This window comes from Oryctolagus cuniculus, chromosome 4 (genome assembly GCF_051225735.1).
Source record: "Oryctolagus cuniculus isolate XC-2025 breed Fujian yellow rabbit chromosome 4, ASM5122573v1, whole genome shotgun sequence".
NCBI lineage: Eukaryota > Metazoa > Chordata > Mammalia > Lagomorpha > Leporidae > Oryctolagus > Oryctolagus cuniculus.
Window position 1 is genome coordinate 82,254,327 of NC_142870.1, and position 24,943 is coordinate 82,279,269.

The 24,943-nt window shown below is 44.2% G+C and overlaps 1 protein-coding gene across 5 annotated transcripts in view; it reads left to right on the top strand.

The window, feature by feature from the left end:
• RUBCN (rubicon autophagy regulator) overlaps positions 1–24,943 on the top strand; it is an 82,280-nt gene that overhangs the window by 41,012 nt on the left and 16,325 nt on the right. For 3 of the 5 annotated variants that reach the window (XM_070072240.2, XM_008266733.5, XM_070072242.2), the window contains 9 exons: positions 5,187–5,270; positions 6,514–6,673; positions 7,257–7,363; positions 8,323–8,479; positions 9,981–10,514; positions 14,261–14,356; positions 15,280–15,395; positions 16,092–16,299; positions 19,213–19,314. In XM_070072240.2, coding sequence (XP_069928341.2) covers positions 5,187–5,270; positions 6,514–6,673; positions 7,257–7,363; positions 8,323–8,479; positions 9,981–10,514; positions 14,261–14,356; positions 15,280–15,395; positions 16,092–16,299; positions 19,213–19,314 — 1,564 coding nt within the window. Of the gene's footprint in view, positions 1–5,186; positions 5,271–6,513; positions 6,674–7,256; positions 7,364–8,322; positions 8,480–9,980; positions 10,515–11,866; positions 11,912–14,260; positions 14,357–15,279; positions 15,396–16,091; positions 16,300–19,212; positions 19,315–24,943 lie in introns of all 5 variants that reach the window. The other 2 variants (XM_008266734.4, XM_008266732.5) reach the window with 1 other exon arrangement.

The following is a 24,943-nucleotide window of genomic DNA, read 5'->3' on the forward strand; positions in this document are numbered from 1 at the left end:
GGGGTGGAGTTACACTGCAGAGCTAGTAGAAATGGTGAGAAAAATCTTCCAACTCAACTATTCCCCTAATCATCCAGCCTTTCTCTTCCATATCAAACTTCATGAACTTTGCCATTGTAAGAGTCATTTACCAGCATCCCATGTGGGCACTGGTTCAAGTCTTGGCTGCTCTACTTTTGATCTAGCTCCCTGTTATGGTCTGGGAAAGCAGCAGAGCATGGCCAAGGTGCTTGGACCACTGCCACCCACATGGGAGACCCAGAAGAATTTCCTGGCTCCTGGCTTTCAATAGGCCCACCTCAGGCTGTTGGGGTAACTTGGGGAGTGAACCAGTGGATAGACGATCTCTCTCTGTGTCTCCCTTTCTCTAACTCTGCCTTTCAAATAAAATAAAATAAATATTTTTTTAAAAAATGTCGTTCAGTTTTTTCTTTGTGAATTTTTCTCTTCTTTTATTCCCATTTCTTTAGATTTCAATTTATTTGAGCTCTTTAGGGGAATTAGTCCTTTATCTGTAATGTGAATTGCAAATATTTTTTCCTAGTTTGTCCTTTGACATTTCCTGTAGTGGCTTTTATTCTGCTGAAATACATGATTTTTAGTGAGTTGAATTAGTTACCTCTTATGACTTCTAAGCTTTATGTGATGTGTAGAAGGAGCTTCTGGGGACTGGCGTGCAGCCCACCAGTTAAGACTCCAGAATGCCACATCTCATACTTGTATATCTGAGTTCTGTTCTTAGCTCTGTCCTTAATTCCAACTTCCTGCTATTCTGGACCCGTGGGAGGCATCAGGTGATGGATCAAGTAGTTGGATCCCTGCCACCCATGTGGGAGAGCTGTATTGTATTCTCACCTTTGGCTCCTGATGCAAGCATTTGGGGGAGTGAATCAGCAAATGTGAATTCCCTCTTCCTGTCTCTGTGTCTCCGTACCTCTCAGATAATGATGGAGAGGGTGAGAGGGGAAAGAAAGGGTTTCCCTATTCTGTGATTATCAAAAATGTTTTTTCATAGTTTCTTGTATTACTTTTATGGTTTAACTTTGTACGTTCATACCATTACTTCTGGAGTTTATTTGGAATATATTTTATTTGTGCATTTAGACTTCATATGTAGTTATTCTAGAGAGTAGTCTATACCCAACACAAGTGCTACTTTCCCAGGATCCAGGAGAACTAGGAAGCCATCCATCCAGCAAATACACAGCATCATTGCTAAAATATATATAATATTACACATATGAATGTACTCTAATTTACTTAATCACTAACCTGATAAATGTTCTAGTTATTTGCATATCTTTCATTTTTTTGTTATTATAAAACATGCCAAATATTTATACTTTCTAAACACTTTATGTAGTGAAATTTTAAATGTGGATCCATATCTGTTGCTTTTGAATTTGCACTTTTGCTTTTCTATTGAAAACTCCAAGCCGGCGCCATGGCTCACTAGGCTAATCCTCCGCCTGCGGCGCCGGCACACGGGGTTCTAGTCCCGGTCGGGGCGCCGGATTCTGTCCCGGTTGCCCCTCTTCCAGGCCAGCTCTCTGCTGTGGCCAGGGAGTGCAGTGGAGGATGGCCCAAGTGCTTGGGCCCTGCACCCCATGGGAGACCAGGAGAAGTACCTAGTTCCTGCCATCGGATCAGCGCGGTGCGCCGGCCGCAGCACGCAGGCTGCGGTGGCCATTGGAGGGTGAACCAACGGCAAAGGAAGACCTTTCTCTCTGTCTCTCTCACTGTCCACTCTGCCTGTCAAAACAAAACAAAACAAAAAAAACTCCAATATCTTTACTTTCCTGTTTCCCTTGGTGGATTTATACTTTTTTTTTCTTCATATTTAACTCTTCTATTTTGGTATATAATTTGAAGAGAGTGCCTAAATTGATCTACTTTTATTTGTTTGAAAGGCAGAGTGACGGGGGTAGGGGGAGGAGGAGGTAGGTAGATATCAATCTTCTGTCTGCTGTTTCACTCCCCAGTATGGCCACAGGACCAGGGCTGGGCCAGGCTGATGCCAGGAGTATGGAACTCCATCAGGGTCTCCTGCATAGGTGGCAGGGGCCGGAGCACTTGGGCCATTGTCTGCTGCTTTCCCAGGCTGACTAGCAGCAAGCTGGATTGGAAGCACAGCAGTTAGGACTTGAACTGGTACTCATATGGAATGCCAGCTTTGTAGGCCGTGGCTTAATTTACTGAGCCACAACACTGGCCCCAAATTGACCTACCTTTTTGTTTTGTTTTGTTTTGATTTATTTTATTCAAAAGGCAGAGTAAGGGGTATGTGTGTGTGTGTTTTATCCACTGGTTTACTCCACAAATGGCCACAATGGCCAAAGCTGGGCCTGTTCGAAGCCAGGAGCCAGGAGCTTCTTCCAGGTCTCCCATGCGGATGCAGGGGCCCAAGTACTTTTCTCAATCTGATTTCAGGCACATTAACAGGGAGCTAAATCAGAAGTGAACCAGCCAGAACTTGAACCAGCATCTGTATGGGATGCTAGCACTGCAGGCAGAGGCTTTACCTGTACCACAGCACTGGCCCCAGATTGATCTATTTCCCATCAGACAATTTTCTTAATGATATTTGTTAAGCAATCCATTTCTTTTTCTTTTTCTTTTTATCCATATAAAATCATGGTTTATTAAAATTTTATTAGCTTAAAGTTTTGTCTGATGAAATTAAACCAGTTTTAGGTGCTACTAACTTTAAAGTGACATACCCAAGCTAGAGTCGATATCCCATTGCTGCCCACTCCTGGCCACTCAGTGTCCACTCATCCAGAGACCAGAGATCAGAAACTGCCATGCTGTTGCTAAAATACCGTATGAAATGTCTTTATGACATCACTGGTCAGAAGAACTTGCACATCTGATGCTTCCAGTGCTCATTCCACCTTCCGAGACTACAAAGAGTTCAGTGACTTGTGAGATGTTCTTTGCATTATATATTAAATTCTTTTATATTTTAAAGTCTTTTTCTAGGCTTTTTGTTTTGTTCCATTGATTGGTTCATCTCTTTTGCTAATTCTTTATATATATATATATTTTTTAGTTATTTCAACTTTAGTTTTAACCCTACATAGTAGTCTTAGGAAAGATTCTGAAAATAACAATTAAGTTTTCATGATACAAGTATTTTGCTGTCATATCTAGCCTCTTTCAATATGAAACATTTTATCCAGGACTGGGCTTTTATTATTATTATTATTATTATTATTCTACATATAGCCCTTTTCTGACCTGGGTAACTTTGTTTTGATGTTGTTTACAATAAGAACTGAAGATACCCATCCGATCTATCCCTAGCTTTTTTTTTTTTTTTTTTTGAGAGGCACAGAGAAGTGTGTGCTCCCAATTATTGGTTCTCTTTCCAAATGTCCACAATGCCTGATACTGGGCCAGGGCTGGAGCCAGGACAGAGGAACTCAATCCAGGTCTTCTGTGTGGATGGCAGGGGCCCAAACACTTGGGCCATTTTCCACTGCTTTTCCCATGACATTAGCAGGCAGCTGGATCAGAAGTGGAGCAACTAGGACATGAGCTCTTGCCCATATGGGATGCTAGCATTGAAAGTAGTGGCTTTGTCTGCTGTGCCACAACACCTGCCCTGACAGCTTCTACTTTTTAAAAAATAATTAATTTTCATTTTATTTGAGAGAGTAAGACAGAGACAGAGATGGAGAAGGATCTTCTATCTGCTGGTTCACTCCCCAGATGCTTGCAACAGCCAGGGCTGGGCCAGGCTGAAGCCAGGAGCCCAGAACTTAATCTGGGTCTCCCATGTGAGTGCAGGGACCCAAGTACATGAGCTGTCATTTGTTGCCTCCCAGGCTACCCAGTGGTGGAAAGCTGGATTAGAGAAACTGGAACTCAAGCCAGGCACTCCTCTATAGGATGTGAGCATCCTAAGAAGCAACTCAACTGCTGCACCAAATGCCCACCCCTCTTCACTGGTTTTTTCTTTTTAAAGATTGATTTGATTTACTTGAAAGGCAGAGTTACAGAGAGAGGGGAAGACAAAAAGTAAAAGAGATCTTCCATTTGCTGCTTCTCTCCCCAAATGGCTGCAATGACTAGGGTTCAACAGGTAGAAGCCAGGAGCCAGGATCTCCATCCAGCATTGCAGGTAGTAGCTTAACTCTGTGCCACAACGCTGGGCCCTCTTCACCAGTTTTAAGGATTACCTTTATTTTTTTTAAAGATTAATTTTTATTTATTTGAAAGTCAGAGTTACACAGAGAGAGGAGAGGCAGAGAGAGAGAGAGAGTCTTCCACTGTTGGTTCACTCCCCAGATGGCCGCAATGGCCAGAGCTGCGCCGATCCGAAGCCAGGAGCCAGGAGCTTCTTCCAGGTCTCCCATGCAGGTACAGGGGCCCAAGGACTTGGGCCATCTTCTACTGCTATCCCAGGCCATAGCAGAGAGCTGGATCGAAGAGGAGCAACCAGGACTAGAACCAGCACCCATGTGGGATGCTGGCGCTTCAGGCCAGGGCTCTAACCCACTGCGCCACAGCGCCGGCCCCCAAGAATTACCTTTTAAGAAACTGAATGGTAGAAGGGGTAGGAAATAGTACTTTCACTGTGTATCTTCTAAATCATATGCATGTATTTTACCTGTTCAAAAGGTGGTTAATTTTTAAGAATTATTCTCTAGGCTGGTGCTGTGGTGTAGCAGGTAAAGCCACTGCCTGCAATGCCAGTGTCCCATATAAGCGCCAGTTCAAGTCCCGGCTGCTCTATTTCCGATCCAATTCCCTGCTGATGTGCTTGGGAAAGCAGTGGAGGATGGCCCTAGTACTTGGGCTCCTACACTCACGTGGGAGAACTCAGGAAGCTTCTGACTCCTGGCTTCAGATGAGCCCCATTTCAGACATTGTGGCCATTTAGGGAGTGAGCCAGTAGATGGAAGATCTCTCTCTCTCTCTCTCTCTCTCTTTCTCTCTTTCTCTCTTTCTCTCTTTCTCTCTCTTTCTCTGCAGTTCTGCCTTTCAAATAGATAAATATTTTTTTAGAAAAGAATTGTTCTCTATAGGGAAATGTGTGTGTAGTCCTTTGATTGCTGCCTAGATCCGTTGTTAAGGCAAAAGAAGGTTATGCTTTATTTGCTTACTTTGAATGTCTGCATTAGAACTAGATTTAGTCCAAAATGGTAGTGATTTGTTCCCTTTGTATATTCCCTCCTTAGGTATGTTGCCACCAGACTGATTACTGGCAATTTGTGAAAGACATTCGGTGGCTCAGTCCCCACTCAGCCCTTCATGTGGAGCAGGTAAGAGCAAAAGAGCTGGTGTGCTAGGATGTAGCTGCAAGCCTTCATTGTGTGATCTGTTGGGAGAACCTCCTGAGCTAGGGTAGATGGAATGTGTTAACTAAGGAAAGGAAATTACCGGACTAAGACTGACTTGGATGTGAAAGTTGTTTCCTTAGCAAACACACACACACACTTATACACACACACACATAAACCCAGATATCCAGGGCACTTCCTCTCTGGGGCAAGGATGAAGCTTTTAAAATCCAAGACAAATGGCAGGAGATTCCCTAAATTTGTAGGGGAAGTGGGCTAATGTGCTGATAACTGTTCAAGAAGATATAGCAGTTAGAAAGGAAGGTAACCTGGCCAAGATTATACCACTAGTTCCAGAATAGTCACTACCAGTTTTCTGTGTATATTTATTTAACTCTTTATTGTATATCCTATCAGCAAAGTATCTAATCACCAGTCTATAATACTTATCCATATGTGGCTAGTGCCAGGTTCATTGCTGAGATAAGGTTAGGACCAGTAACTTGTTTTTAAATGATCAGAGAACCAAACCAAAGGGCATCATATTGGTCCACTGCTTTTCTTTGTCCTTCTCCCTGTTATTTTTCCCACTAGGCCTCCCTCTAACTTCTTTCTCTAAAATGTGTTGCTATAATCATTTCCTCTTAGAAGCTGCCTGGAATTGGTATCCATACATTCCTTTTGGAATATGAGACTTTGTGTTTAGAAGCAGCTGAGTAGGAAGAGGTCCCAAGCAGGAAGAGAATACTGTGGCTAGAGCCAAAAAGAGATACCTGATTGCTTCTGTTCAGAGGAGGATATTTGGTGGCATTTTTCCTAGATCCTTCCGCCCAAGTTTTGATGTATTCTTTTTTGGATGCCTACTGAAATAGAGGAATCTGTGGAGAAGCGGAGAGGTCAAGTTCATCCTTTCTCTGAATACCCCAGGACAGATAGATGTCTCTTAGGAGGTAGAACATAAAGAGCTAAATGTAGCAGTTTTGTTCTCTCCTAGATCTGGCTATCAGGTCTTACCTGCTTAGCCCTCACCAGGGATCCAATCCAGCACTGAAGCTAGTTAGTCACTTCCCTCATTCTCTTTCAATATCCATTAGGTGCTAGCTGGAGGAAAATACCTCTGACTGCCTCCCTTTAATTGTTTTAATTTAGTTCTCAGGTCCATAGACTGAAGTCTTGCTGGGTCTACCAGGATATATGTTTTGATTCATGCCTCTTTGCTTCCCAGTTCATCAACTTGCATGAGAATGATCAGAGCAACACTGATGGTGTGAGTGAGCGTGCCATTGCAGAGTTGTGGCTGCAGCACAGTTTGCAGTGCCACTGCCTCTCAGCCCAGCTTCGGCCTCTGCTTGGAGACAGACAGTATATCAGAAAATTCTACACAGGTAGGTAGAAGTCACTTAGGGTTGTTGTATATACTTCCTCATTCTCTTCCATGTCACTCTTCTTTTGTAGACTTTCTCTAACCCTAAGGCCTTCTATTTTTCATGGTTGCCCTAGAGAATCTACTCAAAACAAACCTAGTCTCCCCTCTGACTTCCCATGTAAAGCATGATAAAACTTATGCTCTACTCCCATATACACAAACCAGTAAGAATAACTACCATAGTTTCCTGTGTGCCAGTGTCACTGTTATACTGTACTCCATAACATCCCTGAGAGTTGGGTATCAGCACCTCTATTTTCCAATCAGAGAAACAGATTTGACCAAAGTCATTAAAAGCCAGGGTTCAAATCTGGTCTTTCCAACTAAAACCTCTTTTCTTAGCCTCTTGGATAAGCTACACATTTCTTAGCATCTCCTCTACTTGTGTTTTATTTCCCATTTTACTCTACAGTGACATGATTCACCTCAATCCATTTTTACCCTTTCCCGGTCTCTTTCTCTGGACTTCTTCCAGGACTGTCCAGGGAAACTAAAGCTCTCCCTGTTGGGCTCCATCACCATGGTAGCTTTTCTCTCCCCAGACACTGCTTTCCTTCTAAGTGATGCCCATGTCACAGCCATGCTCCAGTGCCTAGAAGCAGTGGAACAGAACAACCCCCGCCTCCTGGCTCAGATCGACGCATCCATGGTAAAGAGGGCAAGGAATTTCCCATGTCTGTGCTGGGCCCCTGGACCCCAGCTTGATATAATCCTCTGTAGAAAATTGCTTCCTCATTTTGGCAGTTGTGAGCAGCAAGGCTTCTGTTTTTAAAAATGCCTGGAGAGAAGGGGAGTCTGGGCTTGAGTCCATTTGCTGAGGGGGAAGGGGAGTATTTTTTTTAAACCCTTGGTGTTTTTAGTGTGAGAAAGCACTTCCTTTAGCTTGACAAAGAGCTGGGACAAGAGGGGTAGTTCTGAATCAGGAGTAGTGTTTACATTGTCAGACTTAGTATTACCTAGTGTTCGGGATCATTTTATTTCTTTGGTATGAAGAAAACTTAATTGCCTGTAGTTAACTCACCCTGTCACTAGTGTTCCAATCAATGCCTCCCTGCTCCTTTTAGGGGAAGGGTCTGCTCTCTCTACTGGTGGCTTATTGTTGGTTACCATCCATGATTGGATGCTTTCTGTGTGCTGGGCATGGTGCACTGCACAGTACATGCATCATCCCATTTAGTCCTCACAACTCTATGAGGTGAGGTAGGTGGTAATATATATTTTTTTTTAACAAAGGAGGCCACTGAGGCAGAGTAGATAAGTCACTTGCCCACAGTTTGGACCATATAGCTTCTAAGTGACAGGACCTGAAATTGAACCCTAGTCCATTTGTGTGGTCTTTGTTCTGGTGCCTCCACAGTAAAGCACTCCTGATGTGCCCACCTGAAAGGACTCCAGCACAGAAGCCCTAGGCTGTAGTGGGACTTCAAGGTTTCAGGGCAGTGTGGTAGTGGAGGGTGGTAACTGTGCTGGAGCTGTAGGCTCTGGCTGTAGTCCAAGCCTGCTGCCAAAGGGCAGCTTCTAGCAGCAGTTTTTGCAGTACCCAGTGCCTCTCTTCTAAAGACCTCTATGCTCGTCGCCTCTGACATGTTTTTGTTGTTGTTTTGTCAGTTTGCCAGCAAGCACGAGAGCCCGCTGCTGGTGACAAAGAGCCAGAGCCTGACAGCTCTGCCTGGTTCCACGTACACTCCTCCAGCCAGCTATGCTCAGCATTCCTATTTCGGGTCATTCTCTAGCCTCCACCAATCCGTGCCCAACCACAACTCAGGTATGTACCCGAGCCTTGGCAAGTAGAGGACTTTGTGGGTGCTTCCAGATTGAGAGTCAAGCCTTGACAGGTGCAGTTTGTTAAACTTCATGTCTTAATAATGGCCATCTTAAAATGTTATAGAGCAAGTAGCCCAAGATAATTCAGTAAAAAAGTAACAGAGGAAAGAGGTGTTTATAGGTTTCTCTGAGTTTCTAATTCATATTGTAAAGAAATATATTGAAATAGTAACTAACATTTGTTTTATTTTAAATGTTCATTTTTAATTTCTTTGAGAGACACAGAAAGAAAGATATAGAAAGGTCTCCCATCTGCTGGTTCACTCCCCAAATGCCTGAAATATCCAGGGCTGGGCCTGGCCAAAGCCAGGAGTTTGGAACTTGCTCCAGGTCCAGTCACTTAAGCCCTCACTGCTGCTTCCCAGGCTCTGCATTAGCAGGAAGCCAGAATCAGGAATGGAGCTGAGACTTGAACACACACACTTAGATATGGGATGCAGGTGTCCCAAGTAGCACCTTAACCATTAGGTCAAATTCCTGCCCCTGAATAGTAGCTAACATTTATTGAGTCTGTTGTAATTAATTTATATGTATTATCTCATTTAATCCTTAAACCAGAGCTATGTAGTAGGCTCAATATTATTATTGCTCATTTGTATTGATGAGGAATGCACACTAATAAGCAATGACACCACTATCTCAAGAGACTTAGCTGCCTTTGACTTAGCTGCTTTAAATAATTATTTTATTTGACTACCTTCTCTTTCTTCCTTTTTTTTTTTTTTAAAGATTTATTTTATTTACTTGAAAGACAAAGTTACAGAGAGAGGTAGAGACAGAGAGAGAGAGAGGTCTTCCATCTGCTGGTTCACTCCCCAGATGGCCGCAACGGCCGGAGCTGAGCCAATCCGAAGCCAGGAGCCAGGAGCTTCTTCCGGGTCTCCCACGCAGGTGCAGGAGCCCAAGGACTTGGGCCATCTTCCACTGCTTTTCCAGGCCACAGCAGAGACTTGATTGGAAGAGGGGCAGCCAGGACTCAAACTGGCGCCCATAGGGGATGCTGGTGCTTCAGACCAGGGCTTTAACCCGCTGCACCACAGCACTGACCCCTCTTTCTTTCTTTTTTTAACATTTATTTTATGTCTTTGAAAGGCAGAAAGAGAGAGGGAGAGACAGAGATCTTCCATTCTTTGGTTCACTCCCCAAATGACTACAATTGCTGGGGCTGAGCCAGACAAAGACAGGGGAACTACATCTGAATTTCCCATATGGGTGGCAGGGGCAGGAAACTTGAACTGGTCTTCCTATATCAGATGCCGACATTGCAAGCAATGGCTTAACCATAATGCCGGCCTCTGATTGCTTATCTGACGTAGCATCTTGTGTCCTGGGCACCCAGTAACAATTGGGTGTTTGATTCTTAGTGTGGGAAAGCCCTTCATGCATACTACAGGATTCCAACTTACTTTTCTCTCCCCTCACCTTTTCTTTTTATATCCTAGAGAGAAGATCTACTTCCTTTTCATTCTCTGGCGCTCCTCGGAGACCTCAAGAAAGCACAGGGCACGTCGAACTAACAGATGATCAAACCATCCAGGCCCCCCAGCCTTCAGTGTCTACACTGTCTGGGGGTTCCCCCACAACCCCACATGAGATGAGCTCCCGCACTCTGACCAGCCCCGTAGAAGCATCGTGGGTCAGCAACCAGAATAATTCCCCAAACGATGCCAGTGAGGGGCCTGAGTATCTGGCCATTGGCAACCAGGACCCCCGCAGCAGGACTGCCAGCTGTCAGAGTCACAGCAGCAATGCCGAGAGCAGCAGCTCCAATTTATTTTCCTCCAGCAGCTCCCAGAAGGCAGACTCTGCTACTTCTTCCTTAGGGGACCAGGAGGGTAATGGACAAAGCCAGATGTCCAGTGTCCTTCGCAGGTCCAGCTTCTCAGAGGGGCAGACACTCCCTGTCACCAGTGGGACAAAGAAGAGCCACACTCGCTCCCATTCAGATACCAACATTGCCTCCCGAGGAGCCCCAGGTAATGACGAGCACCAGCGGCCAGTTAGCACAGTGGTATACTCTATTGAGTATGGAAGGCAGAGTTTGTTGATGCTTTTCAAGTTTCTGTTGACATGACTTGCTGCTTTTAAATGAGAGAGAGAAGTTTGTAATGTAATACTGATACTCAAGAAATCTGAGTATGTTTGTTCATTTAAACATTGCTAAACATTAAATGCTTTCGTGCATTCTTTTGCTAGTTCCTTTGCATTGGAGGATAGTGTGACTCATCACAGCCTAACTGTATTTCTCAGATTCAGGGAAAGTATTAATGAACTTAAAAATAATCCCAATAAATTCCTTCCCTTTTTGTGATTCCCTGGGATTTGGTCAGGATGTGATGCCAATATGATAGAGGCAGAGTGATGTTAGGATTTCCCAATTAAAACTAAGATTATAGGGTATATGAGGTCATGTGACCCAATAACCAAGTACGTGGGGCTGGCTGCTGCATCCCTAATTGAGATGAGAGGCAGTGAGTTAAAGAGGCCCTGGCCCTTAGGAGCTCCCTCACAGAAACACCAGCAGATAGAAGGAAGTGATTATTTGTGGAGAAGGTGGGGCTCATTGCTTTTGCCATCTCCTGCCGACATCTCTCCTGGGTTGTTGGTATCTCGCAGGCTTTGGTTGGCTTCATTGGAGAAGAAGCTCCTTCTCAGAGAGGCTAACGTGGACTTTGTGCTCAAAGCCTTTCAGGGTCACAAAAGCCTCAGAAACCCTATATAAAAATAAAATATTAAAACATCTAGTAATACCAAAAGAAAGTATTTCCTTTAGCAACTGGAGCTGTGATTGCTTTCTCTTTGTAACTTCTAGGAAGATGAGATCAAAGGCCCTCATCTGAACCCTCCTGGATGACAAAGTTTTGTCTTTGTTTCCCCTCAAGAATGCGATTTGACTTAATGGAACTCCTTAGGAGAAAGATCTCCAAATCATGGCCTATCTTCTCACAGGCTTTCTTAGATGTGACAAGTGCTTGGGTTAAATCTTCTCCTCACATGTCCTGCTACATGCCTGGTGTCTACTAAACTCCAAGGCGCTGGCCTTCGAGCATATAAAACTTCCCTGCTCCCATTCTTGAATCCTTGTGAATTCCAGAAACCATGGTAACATGCATGGGAAAAGGGAGCCAGGGAACACCTATGCAGAAGGATCAGAGGAAGTGTGGGTGTGGTGTAGCTTCTTGTACCAGTCATCTCTCCTGCAGCACTGGGATTCCCTTTTGGGAGTTATGTCCCCACGTCTGCCAGGTAACAAAGGACACTCTTTGTCTCTCTCTAATCCCGTTTGTTCTGTCTGTACTCTCCTCTGCACCTGTCTTTTTACCCACAGGAGGCCTCAGGAATATCACCATTATAGTTGAAGATCCCATTGCAGGTTTGGGAGCCAGTTCTCCACCTCCTCTTCCTCTGTTCCTCTGTGACCACCTTGCTTGGTTCAGAACCTCCTTTTCCAATCTGGTGTCAAATCAAGTCTGGCTAGTCTGGTCCTGCTGTGGTGCCTGGACCTGTGTGAAATGACACCAATATTTCGCATGATGTATTTTCTGCCCACAACTTCCAAATGTTCATTTAATTTACCAACAGCCTCTGGGAGGCAGAATCAAAACTTATAATTCATTTTTTCCCAAAAGTAAAGCTGAAGTTCTACTATTTGTCTAAGGCTCTGTGATGAATCAATGGCAGAATTTTTCTTGTAACTGAGTACTTACCATGGATTACTTTGTTTTCCTTGACTTAACACCAGAATGTGTTTTATCTTTTTTCTGTGATCCTGGATATTCTTGCATGGGTCTTTTTTTTTTCTTTTTAATTGTTGATGTTGTTTGCCTCTCCTAGGTTCCTCTGTTTCCATTTTCTTTCACCTGTTTTCATTCTCTAAAAAGTCACCGTACCCATTCCAACCATTGTACAGGATTTTTCTAGTGACCGAAGTCTGTTTCCTTGGTTTTCATGGTAGTGTTCAAGCTGAGATTTGTGTACCATCATTCTGGAGACATTAACATGAGGTTGTGTCTGCAAACCAGTGGTGAGGGAGGACTTAAAACCATGGCCTCCTGGTGATGGGTAAAGTCACTGGGTGCATAAGCTTGAAAAAGAGAAGATTACAGAGGAGTAAAGTTTGCAGAACTATCATTCAGATGGGTGTTGTTGTTCTTAAGGAGATGAGAAGTTGTAAGGAGGTAGATTTCAAGGGAGTATAGGAAATGGGCTGCATCGGGAAGTAATAATAACCAAAGGCTTACTGTAAGGAAGTAAGGGTGTGGTGTTGGAGTTTGTGTTGGAAGCTGAGTCTGACTGGGGATCCCAAATGTCCCTCCCAGACGTGGTTTCTTAGTGGAGCGTCTTAGTGACTGCCAATTTGTCCTCAGTTCAGTAGCAAGGAGCAGAGCCCACTGCCAGTGCCAAAAGTTTCTGATCCCCAAGGAGAACACAGAATGATCTCTTACCATGCGGGCCTTTTTTTTTTTCCCCCACAAGAGGAGCAGCTAACAAGTTGGTACCATCTGTCAGGGAAATGGGTTGGCTACAGCTCAGTCATTCATTCTCCCAAGTTATCTGCTCATTTCTCAGGCACCCACCTGCTTTTCCACCTGCTCGCTCTTCTGTGGCTCCAGAAATTTTGCATTCCCTTTTGAAGAGTATCAGTTTCCCATTTCCTGTGAACCCTGCCTGCTACTGTTTCTGCACTCCCAACTTTAACTATTCTTATTCCCAGGCACCTCCTGCTTTTCAAGCCTTTCTTGAATTTCTCCCTTTCTTTTCCAGTAAGACAGGTCTGTATCTTATGACTAAGCTCTGTGGTTACAAGTCCATCATCCTTGGCTTCTCCACCGTTGCCTTGATGATGCTTTTTTAAGCACATTGGTTTTATTTTGATAAATTTTTTTAAAAAAAGATTTATTTATTTGAAAGGCAGAGGTAGAGAGAAGGAGAGAGAGAGAGCTCTTCCATCTGCTGGTTCACTCCCCAAATGGCCATAATGGCTGGGGCTGGGCCAGGTCAAAGTAAGGAGCTAGGCCCTTCTTCCATGTACATGGGTGCAGGGGCCCAAGGACTTGAGTCATCTTCCACTGCTTTCCCAGGTGCGTTAGATTAGTGGGGAGCTAGATCAGAAGTGAGGCAGCCGGGACTCAAAGCAGTGCCCATATGGGATGCTGGCACTGCACGTGGAATCTTAACCTTCTTTGTCACAACACCGGCTCCCATAAATAAAAATGTTAATGTAAACCTTCAGATATTGTTTTAAAACCAAAGGTCAAAGTATCAGAAAAAGTTTCAATGTGTGTGTTTTTCTTTTGCCACCTGAAGACTTTTCGAAATCAGACGCCTTATCTGTTAGGCCACATAGTCTGCGTTCACCTGAAGACTTCTCTAAATTGGTGTGTCAAGAGGATAGAAATTGGCAGATACTCCTGTAATACTTTGTCAGAAGATGGAAAAGAACTAAAGTCATGAATGCATTTTGATTTGATTCTTTTTTACCTTTGTGTTGCCACATTCAAGGTCTTGTTTTCTCTTTTTCCCTTGAAATACACTGACTTCCCATCTCCTTTCCTCCATGTGTTCCTATATTTCTTGGGCTGTACCCTGTTGGTGTGCCACCTCTCTGTTTGGGAGGACTTTGGGAATTGGGATGGTTAAATGTTGAAACTCCAAGGTTGGGAATATATCTGTGTCTCACTCTGTGTGTGTGTTTTTATTCCCTGGTGGTCACTGATACTAGAATCCTGCAATGAAAAGTTGAAGTTGAGAGGTCCCTTGCCCTACTCTGGCCAAAGCAGTGAAGTCAGCACACCCAGCTCCCTGTATATGGAATATGGTAAGTGGACACTAGGAAGGCCAGGGCAGAGATTCTGTCTTTTCTCTGCACTCCCCTGGTGCCTGTTCTGAGCTTTGGGATTCACCTCCGCTCTAACTGTGCAGTCTCACCCCCTTATCTGGAACCCCTGCGCTAGGAATCACACTTACCTGCCATTTCCTTTGCTCCTCTCGGAGTTAGGGGTCCCACCCTCTCTTATACTGTAGATGTTATCACCATGTATGTCTGCCGATCCAGATGGAATGGCTCTCTGAGTGGGTGAGAAGGACCCTGAAAAGAGATCTTTGAGTGTTTGGGCATTGAGTATCAGAAGATAAACTGAACCTGGAGATCATGCCTAAGAGGAAGCTATTTGTGTCCTTTTCTGGCTCTCAGCACAGGGTTTTAAGTTTTTGTTTTAGTTATTTTTTCTTTCTTTTTATTGTGGGAGGGAGGAGCAGGGAGGTATGGTATGTCGCCTTTAGATAGCAAAAGGAACATCTCTGGGCCATCTCCATTTTCCACCATTCTCCAACCTTGAGTCTTCTGGGATTCTAAGAGTCTGAGAAATTCCTTTAGATCAGGGATGTGGAACCTTTCTTCTGTCAAGGGCCATTTGGAAATTTATAACATAATTTGCAGGCCACACAAAATTATAAATTTAAAAATTAGCCTGCTGTAGATGTATTAAATTTTGAGTCCCGCTGTGGTTGCCTCAGCAGGGCCAGACCAAATGATTCTGAGGGCCTACACAGCCCATGGACTGGATGTTCCCCACCCCTGCTTTAGATGGTAAAGATCTTTCTAACCTCTAATTCTCTGATGCCAGGGAAGACTTGGGAGCACCTGTAGTGGGAAAAGCTTCAGACTTCTCAAAGAAGCGTGGCTGTTACAGATTTACATTTCAAGTCAAAGTGTGTTGTAAACATTACATTTTCCCACAGAGGGTGGTCAGTACCTGTGTTCAGGAGAAGGCATGTTCCGTAGACCGTCAGAAGGACAGTCCCTCATCAGCTACCTCTCTGAACAGGACTTTGGCAGCTGTGCAGACCTGGAAAAGGTGAGGAATCTAAGGGGCAAGTGAAGAGCTCTCAAGTTGGGAGATCTGGCCTGAGGGTTTGTGGCACCATTTGTTCTACTGAGGTTTTGGATGACGTGGGTATAGACAAGTGCATAGTAGAGATAAGCTCAGCAAGTTCTATTTCTAGAAAGCTCTTCAGGGAGTTCAAAGTATTAGTGATGTTAACTTATAAGATGCCCCAGGCAGAGAAACATTGAATTTTAGCTGCATGATTGTTATCCCCTTAACCCTGAAATCTTAGCTAAATACTATTTCCAGAATCAACTTCTACATTTTGTTTTAAGGCTCAGATATGTAATAGAAATGTCTGCATAGCATTTTATGGCTTACGAAGAAGTATTATTTTGAGATATCCTGTTTACCTTAATACTTCATGTACAGGTGCATGACTTTGGGAAAGAGCCTGGTTGAAATCTTGGCTGCCTTCTGATATATTTTTATGTAGAAAGTGGAACAGGAGAAGACAGGCATGGCCAGATAAGAGAGCAAAGGGAAATGTAGAACAGGTTTTCTGGCTGTCCACTTGGCTTATTGTAGAAGTGTACATTTCCCATGGGTGTTTTCAGTAAAAGCTGTGCATGTCTTGGAAGTGTCCCTTTGGAACATTACAGTCAGGGAGGCATTCAACACTTTCTAGCCCCCTGCCAAGCAACTCTGGTGCTCCCCCTCTCCCAGGAGAATGCCCACTTCAGCATCTCAGAGTCCCTGATTGCTGCCATTGAGCTGATGAAGTGCAACATGATGAGCCAGTGCCTAGAAGAGGAAGTCGAGGAGGAAGACAGTGATAGAGAGATCCAGGAACTGAAGCAGAAGATCCGCCTTCGGCGCCAGCAGATCCGCACCAAGAATCTCTTCCCCATGTACCAGGAGGCTGAGCATGGAAGTGAGTGAGCCTGTGAACACCTCTGTTCTCTCCTGTTTGCTTTTAGGATAAGGCTCTATGCCTGGTGGGCTTTCTTTTCGGATGGGATGTTACACCCAAGCCAAGAATTCCCTGCTGTCAGACATTTCTGTGTTCTATGTTCTTTTTTTTTTTTTTTTAAAAAAGATTAGAAGTACTCATCCTAGAGTTCATCCATTTCCTACATCAGAAGTAACTTCATGGCAAAAAAAAATCTACTCTTTTTATTTATTTATTTATTATTTTTTGGCAGACAGAGTTAGACAGTGAGAGAGAGAGAGAGTTATAGAGAGTTATAGACAGAGAAAGAGAGAAAGGTTTTCCTTCCATTGATTCACTCCCCTAATGGTCACCACGGCTGGCGCTGCGCGCCGATCTGAAACCAGGAGCCAAGTGCCTCCTCCCGGTCTCCCATGCGAGTGCAGGGACCCTGGGCCATCCTCCACTGCCCTCCCGGGCCACAGCAGAGAGCTGGACTGGAAGAGGAGCAACCAGGACTAGTACCCGGCGCCCCAACCAGGACTAGAACCCCGGGTGCCGGTGCCGCAGGTGGAGAATTAGCCAAGTGAGCCATGGTGCCGGCCAGAAACCTACTCTTAAACCTACTGTTTGAGAGAAACAGACAGACCAACAAAGCTCACGTCTCCTGGTTCATTCCCCAGGTGCCAAGAACCGGGCTAGGCCTGAAGCCAGGAGCCAGGAACTCAATCTGGGTCTCCCACATGGGTGGCAGAGACCCAACCACTTGAGCTATCACTATTGTCTCCTAGGGTCTGCATTAGCAGGAAGCTGGAATCCAGAACTAGAACTAGGAATCAAACTGAGATATTCCAGTGTAGAACACAGGCATCTTAACTGCTAGGCCAAATGCACAGTCTCCAAAAGAGGTTTCTTTCTTTAAAAAAAATTTAATAAATTTGTATTTTTAAAACCTTATCTATTTTATTTATTTGAAAGATACAGAAGGAGACAGGGCTCCTATCTACTAGCTCACTCCCCAGATGCCCACAAGAGTTGGGTCTGAATCAGGCTGAAGCCAAAAGCCGGTAATTCAAGTCTAGGTTGCCTATCTGGGTGGCATGGACCCAGCTACAAGAGCCGTGACCTGCTGCCTAGTGTGACTTAGCAGGAATTGGAATTGGAACCAGAGCTATGACTCAAATCCAGACCCTCTAGGAAGGGATGCAGCCCCAAGTGGCATCCCAACCACTGTGTCAAAAGCCCGCCTTAAATTTATCTTTTAATTCTATTTTTCCATAAACTTTTAAAATTTTTATTTATTTACTCATTCATTCACTCATTCATTAGGGAGAGAGAGAGCTCCCATACACTGGTACACTCCCTAAATGCCCACAACAACTGGGGCTAGATGGGTCCAGAACCAGCAACCAGGAACACAATCCAGATTACACATGTGGGTGGCAAAGACCTAACTACTTGAGCCATCACCTGCTGCCTCCCAGGGTGGGCATTAGCATTCCTGCTAATAAGAAGAGCTAGTTTCCACTTCAGCAGCATCACTCCCAGCCAAGGTTCTATTTACATCTCTGTAGAAGTCATACCAGGTCCCTTTTTTTCCCCCCTAGAAACATTTTTTTTTTATATTTTTTTATTTTTTTGACAGGCAGAGTGGACAGTGAGAGAGAGAGACAGAGAGAAAGGTCTTCCTTTGCCGTTGGTTCACCCTCCAATGGCCGCCGCGGCCGGCGCGCTGCGACCGGCGCACCGCGCTGATCCGATGGCAGGAGCCAGGAGCCAGGTGCTTTTCCTGGTCTCCCATGGGGTGCAGGGCCCAAGCACCTGGGCCATCCTCCACTGCACTCCCTGGCCACAGCAGAGGGCTGGCCTGGAAGAGGGGCAACCGGGACAGAATCCGGCGCCCCGACCGGGACTAGAACCCGGTGTGCCGGCGCCGCTAGGCGGAGGATTAGCCTAGTGAGCCGCGGCGCCGGCCCCCCTAGAAACATTTTATTTAAGGAATGCAAACTTCATGCATTTCATAATAACAACTTTAGGACCATGGTGATTCTTCTCACTGTACCTGCTCTCCCACCCATTCTCCTACCCCTCTCCCTCCTCCCTCTCCTATTCCCATTCTTATTTTTTTTTAATGAGGTCTATTTTTTTTTAAGATTTATTTATTTATTTGAAAGTCAGAGTTACACAGAGAGAAGGAAAGGGAGAGAGAGTGAGGTCTTCCATTCACTGGCTCACTCTCCAATTGGCTGCAATGTCTGGAGTTGTGCCAATCTGAAGCCAGGAGCCAGGAGCTTCTTCTGGGTCTCCCATGTGGGTGCAGGGGCCCAAGGACTTAGGCCATCCTCTACCACCTTCCCATTCCATAGTAGAGAGCTGGATTGGAAGTGGAGCAAGCAGGACTCAAACTGGTGCCTATATGGGATGCTGGCACTGCAGGCAGTGGCTTTACCTGCTATGTCCACAGAGCCGGCCCCTATGAGATCTATTTTCAATTAGCTTTATATACATATGATTAACTCTATGTTAAGTAAAGAGTTCAATAAATGGTATAAAAAAAAAAAACCTGTTGCTCAACAGTCAAGACAAGAGCTGTTTAAAGTCATTGCTTCTCAAAGTGTTAATTTCACTTCTACAGATTACCTTTTAGGTGCTCTATTAGTTGTATCACAGGTCAGGGAGAACATATGGTATATGTCCTTTTGGGACTGTCTTATTTCACTAAGTATGATGTTTTCCAGTTTCATCCATTGCAAATGACCAGATTTCTTTTTTTTTTTTTAACCGCTGTGTAGTATTCCATGGGGTACATATCCCATAACCAGGTCCATTTTATTGTGACATTGGAAGAAGAAGGAAACAGCTATCCATTCTGCTTATTATTTTTTTCTGATTATTCTTATTATTTTATCATAACAGGCTTTCGGATCACTTCCAGCAGCTCCCAGTTCAGTTCCCGTGATTCGGCACAGTTCTCTGACTCTGGCTCTGCTGAGGAAGTTGATGACTTTGAAATCCAAGGTGAGAGATGACACTTTGTTACAAAGGAGCTTTTATTACCTGTTTCTTTCAATTTAGAATCACAGGCCAAGGAACTTTCCTTATGTAGAAGATCTTCATTATGGTTCATTATAGAATATTTTGACTACTATAAGGGACTGCCTCTCCTTCCTTCTTCCTTCCTATTTATTTATTTATTTATTTATTGTTAAAGATTTATTTATTTGAAACACAAGGTCACGGAGAGGCAGAGAGAGAGAGAGGGAGGTCTTCCATCTGCTGGTTCATTACCCAGATGGCCACAAAGGCTGGAGCTGTGCCGATCTGAAGCCAGAAGCCAGGAATTTCTTCTGGGTCTCTCACGCAGGTGCAGGGGCCCAAGGACTTGGGTATCTTCCACTGCTTTTCCAGGCCACAGCAGAGAGCTGGAGCAGAGGTGGAGCAGCCGGGACACGAACTGGTGCCCTTATAGGATGCTGGCACTGCAGGTGACGGCCTTACCCACTATGCCACAGTGCCAGCCCCTCTATTTATTTATATATTTTTAATATTTTATTTATTTTTTTGAGAGGTAGAGTTATAGACAGAGAGAGGGAAAAACAAAGAGAAAGGTCTTCCATCCACTGGTTCACTCCCCAAATAGCTGCAACGGACAGAGCTGAACCAATCTGAAACCAGGAGCCAGGAGCTTCTTCTCAGTCTCCCACATAGGTGGCAGGGACTCAAACACTTGGGCCATTTTCTGCTGCTTTTCCCAGGCCATTAGCAGGGAGTTTAATCGGAAATGGAACAACCAGGACAAGAACCAGCACCAATATGGGATCACAGGCAGTGGCTTTACCTGCTACACCACTTGCCGGCCCCCATGCCCCACCACTCTTAAACTCTTTAAAACTAACCCAAAAAAGAACACTGAAAAGAAATATTCCAGGTGGGGTAGGCTGGCTGTTGAAACCACCTTGATGCTATATTCTCAACTACATTTTTCTCTTGGGTTCTCACTCTGATTCCTCTTGGAAATTATAACTGTTCACTTGTATTCCATGACTAAACTCAGATTGTTTCTGAGTATTCAGAGGAGGTTTATGAAGCTCCTAAGAGAAAGGGACACAAACAATCAGTCAGGGTAGAACAAAAACGGGGAAAAAAAAATCAAGTTTACAAAGTAGAGCTTTCATTTCAGCCTTGCCAGTGCTGACTTGCTTCACAGAATCACAGACTCATGTTGGAAGTGTCATACTAAAGCAGGGGAGCATCTCCGGGGCCAGTGCCGTGGTGCAGTAGGCTAAGCCTCTGCCTGCGACTCCAGCATTCCCCTATGGATGCTGCTTTGAAATCCAGCTGCTCCACTTTCGATCCAGCTCCCTGCTAATACACCTGGGGAAGCAGCAGAAGATGGCCCAAGCGCTTGGGCCCCTGCACCCATGCAGGAGACCCAGAAGAAGCTCCCAGCTCCCAGCTTCAGCCTGGCTATTATGGCCATTTGGGGAGTGAACCAGCAGATGGAAGATTCTGTGTGTGTGTGTGTGTGTGTGTGTGTGTGTGTGTGTCCTCTCTCTGTAACTCTGTCTTTCAATTAAAAAAAAAAAATCTTAAAAAAATGAAAGAAGCAGAGGGCTCCGATCTGGGAATGCATTTGTGTTAAATCAGGTTAGTGCCCCATTCCTACAAACTGTAGATTCTTCAGGTTCTTATCAGTGAAACAAACCCCACAGCAGTTCAGGGACATAAGCTCTTTCCCATGAGAGAATCCAACAGTTATTTCCTTACAGAGCTGAGTTCGATAATTCTTCATTACCACATTGTGACATGATGGTGAGCAGGTCTTTCCTTGAGTGTTAACTCGTTCTCCTGCACAGACCTCCAGATACAGAGCCAGTTTCTTCCCCATTCAGAAATTCAATGTGTACACGTATTTGCCAGGTCTCCAGAAAGTCTTCCTTCTGTTTTTCCCTTAATGTGTCTGGTTTCTGTTTGTGACAATAATAAGCAGTCACATAAAACTCCATTATTTTCTTTGTATGTAGTTTTCCAACAGTTCTCCAGTTCTCTGACACCAGCTGTGTAACCTAAAATTCATTGTTGTTGTTGTTTTTATTAAAGGGTGGCATAGGGTGTGACATGGACTTTCATGGCCCCTGCTCTTTTTTTTTTTTTTAAGATTTATTTATTTATTTGAAAGTTATACAGAGAGGCCGGCGCCGTGGCTCAATAGGCTAATCCTCCGCCTTGCGGCGCTGGCACACCGGGTTCTAGTCCTAGTCGGGGCACCGGATTCTATCTCGGTTGCCCCTCTTCCAGGCCAGCTCTCTGCTATGGCCCGGGAGTACAGTTGAGGATGGCCCAGGTCCTTGGGCCCTGCACCCGCATGGGAGACCAGGAGAAGCACCTGGCTCCTGGCTTTGGATCGGTGCGGCGGCAGCCATTGGAGGGTGAACCAACGGCAAAAGGAAGACCTTTCTCTCTGTCTCTCTCTCTCATCTCCACTCTGCCTGTTAAAAAAAGAAAAGAAAAGAAAGTTATATATAGAGAGAAAGAGAGGTAGAGAGAGAGAGAGAGAGGTCTTCCATCTGCTGGTTCACTCCCCAGTTTGCTGCAATGGCCAGAGCTGCGCCAATCCAAAGCTAGGTGCCAGGAATTTCTTCCGGGTCTCCCACATGGGTGCAGGGTCCCAAGCATTTGGGCAGTCTTTCACTGCTTTCCCAGGCCATAGCAGAGAGCTGGGTGGGAAGTGGAGCAGCCAGGACTCAAACCAGAGCCCATATGGGATGCCAGCACTGCAGGCAGCGGCTTTATCCACTACGCCACAACACCAGCCCCACAATAATTTTTGATTAACTGGTCATTGTGATTGATGGAGTTAGTGGACCATTTAGAAAGGAATGACCAGATGAAGAATTTTAGTTCAGACCTGTGACTAACCTGCTGTTCGTGTTCAGATGGCAAAATTAGGATAGAATCATGTGAAACGTGTCTCTTTACAATTTTGAAGCTGTCTCTTCCAGGTACTTCATATACTGTTAATATTTACTGCTGTGTGTTTGGCCTTAGCAATTGTTTTGTGATCCAAACAAGTAGACTTTCTGTAGGTGGGGTTAACTGAAAAAAATATCAGTTTTCCACTTCACATAGCTTTAAAATACTTAAATAAGCAGTGAGAACTTTTTATTAAACAGTTAACTGTAACTGTTAGTACTGTCAGCCACTTGAATTTGAAATAGTTGTATTAGATCAAGATTTAAAGAAATAAAAGTGATTTTGTCTCTTTTCCTTGGCTCTTGAACTGCTGTAATTTCTTCTAACATTAGTCTTCCCTTGCTTAGGAAGTAATTCTCATAAGTTACTTTTTAACTGGTGTCTGATGCATTTACAACCGCAGTCCTTTGCTGGTACATTTATCGTTAACCACTTCTCATCGGAGCATATTCAGCCTACTTTAACCAGAAGACATACCTTTATTTGGTCTTCCTGGCATTTCCTTCCCTCATTTTTGGAGTTTTAGACTTTTGACGCACATAATAGGTTTTATACCAAGAATATTAAATACTTTGCAACAAAATAGTTACTTTGTCTGTGGCCCATAATCCCAACACTTAATGGGGATTGGGAGAAAACAACATGAACAGGTGTTTCTCAAAAGAGGTGACTTGGCATATTAGTCAACTTTTCATCACTTTGGAAGTTCACAGTTCAAGATCTGGCAGCCCCATTATTCCAGCATCTGGAGGAGGCTGGCTGTGGCATAGCTGGTGCAGTCAGGTGGTGAGCCAGGAAGCACAGAAAGAAGCTAGGCCAAACTAATAACCAATCCTCTAGTGAGTACTACCTTCTGAGCATAAGCTCCCAGTGACCTAAAGACCTCCCACAAGATTCACCTCTCAGATGCTATAAGTAGACCAGGTCTCTACCCTTAGTCCAGCATTCATTAACATGAGACTTCAGAGTTAATCATCTGCATGAGTTTGGGGTAGCTAAGTCCTGGTCTATCTGTAATACTTACGTTTTATATTTTTTCTACACATAGACTTCCAATTAGGAAGGTATAATTTACAATTCATTTTTCTCTACTGTAGACTTCTGTTTTACTTTCTGTTCTACATCTCTTTTTTTTTTTTTTTTGGTCCTTATTCATATTTGTTACTAATACCAGATTTTTTCTAAAAAGTACCACTATACATTTATATATATTAGCAGTGTTCTTTATTGTGTCCAGATGTTTACAGACACATTTCTTTTTCATCACCTTAAGTAATTCATGTTATCATACAGTCTCTTGGAATACTGTCAGAAGAAGGTCATCAGAATCCGTAACAGCCATTAACATACTTCAGCATCGTGTTGTGGACTTCGTCCGTGATAAATACTCTGCTTACTGTATCTCTGCTAATGTCATCACTCTTAGATTCTGACTCATCAGGTAAACTACATGGACAACACTTTTGAAAGTTCTTTTCTTTTCTTTTTCTTTCTTTCTTTCTTTTTTTTTCTGACAGGCAGTTAGACAGTGAGAGAGAGAGACAGAAAGATCTTCCTTCTATTGGTTCACCCCCCAAATGGCTGCTATGGCTGGCGCGCTGCACCAATCTGAAGCAAGAAGCCAGGTGCTTCCCCCTGGTCTCCCATGCTGGTGCAGGGCCCAAACACTTGGGCCATCCTCCACTGCCTTCCCAGGCCACAGCAGAAAGCTGGACTGGAAAAGGAGCAACCAGGACAGAATCCGGCGCCCCGACCGGGACTAGAACCTGGGGTGCCGGCGCCACAAGTGGAGGATTAGCCTAGTGAGCCGTGGCACCGGCCAAAAGTTATTTTCTCCTAGCCAGAAAAGTTAATATAAACCTTAACCTCATATAAAGCTTATTCATATAAAATTTGTATTAATCAATATCTATTAAAAAAGTTTTACTACATAATATTTATATGCCAAAATTCACTCCCTACAAGTATACTATTTAGTGATTTTTAGTAAATTTCCCTAGTTGTGAACCATCACTGTAATCTAGTTTTAGAGCATTTTCATCACTCTAATAAGATCCCTTGTGCCCACTTATAATTAGTTCTTCTTCCCACCCTAGCTTTAGTCAGCCGCTAAGCTGCGTTCTCTATATATAAACTAGCCTTTTTTGGATATGTCATATAAATGGAATCATACAATATGTGATATGTAATCTTTTGTTTCTGGCTTCTTTCCCTTTATCCATTTCTGCTGATGGTGTCTGCCAGATTGGTTTGATATCACCTATAAGCTCTGAATTCCAGAGATTCTTCTCAACATCTTTGATTTTAGGGCTATGTTGTTCTGTTCATCCTCTTTATTCTCTTCTGTTATAGCTTCCTCAGTTTTTACCTTCTTTGTAGATTCTTCAAGAGTTTTGTCTTCTGCATGTGTGCCTCTAGTCAGGGTCCCAACCAGAGACAGAAACCACCCAGTAACTTGAATAGGAAAGTTTAATACAAGCAGCTATTACTAACTATCACGAGGGATTGGAACGATTGCGATACTGGCTCATAAGGAGTAAAGAGAACTCTGGGGAACGCAGGAAGAGCAGATGCAGGCAGCAGTCACAATCACTCGAGCTAGTGTAGAGCATCTGGGGCAGGAACAAAGGTGAAGGCTGAGATCCAGACCTCCTGGTGCACTGGATGGAGGAGT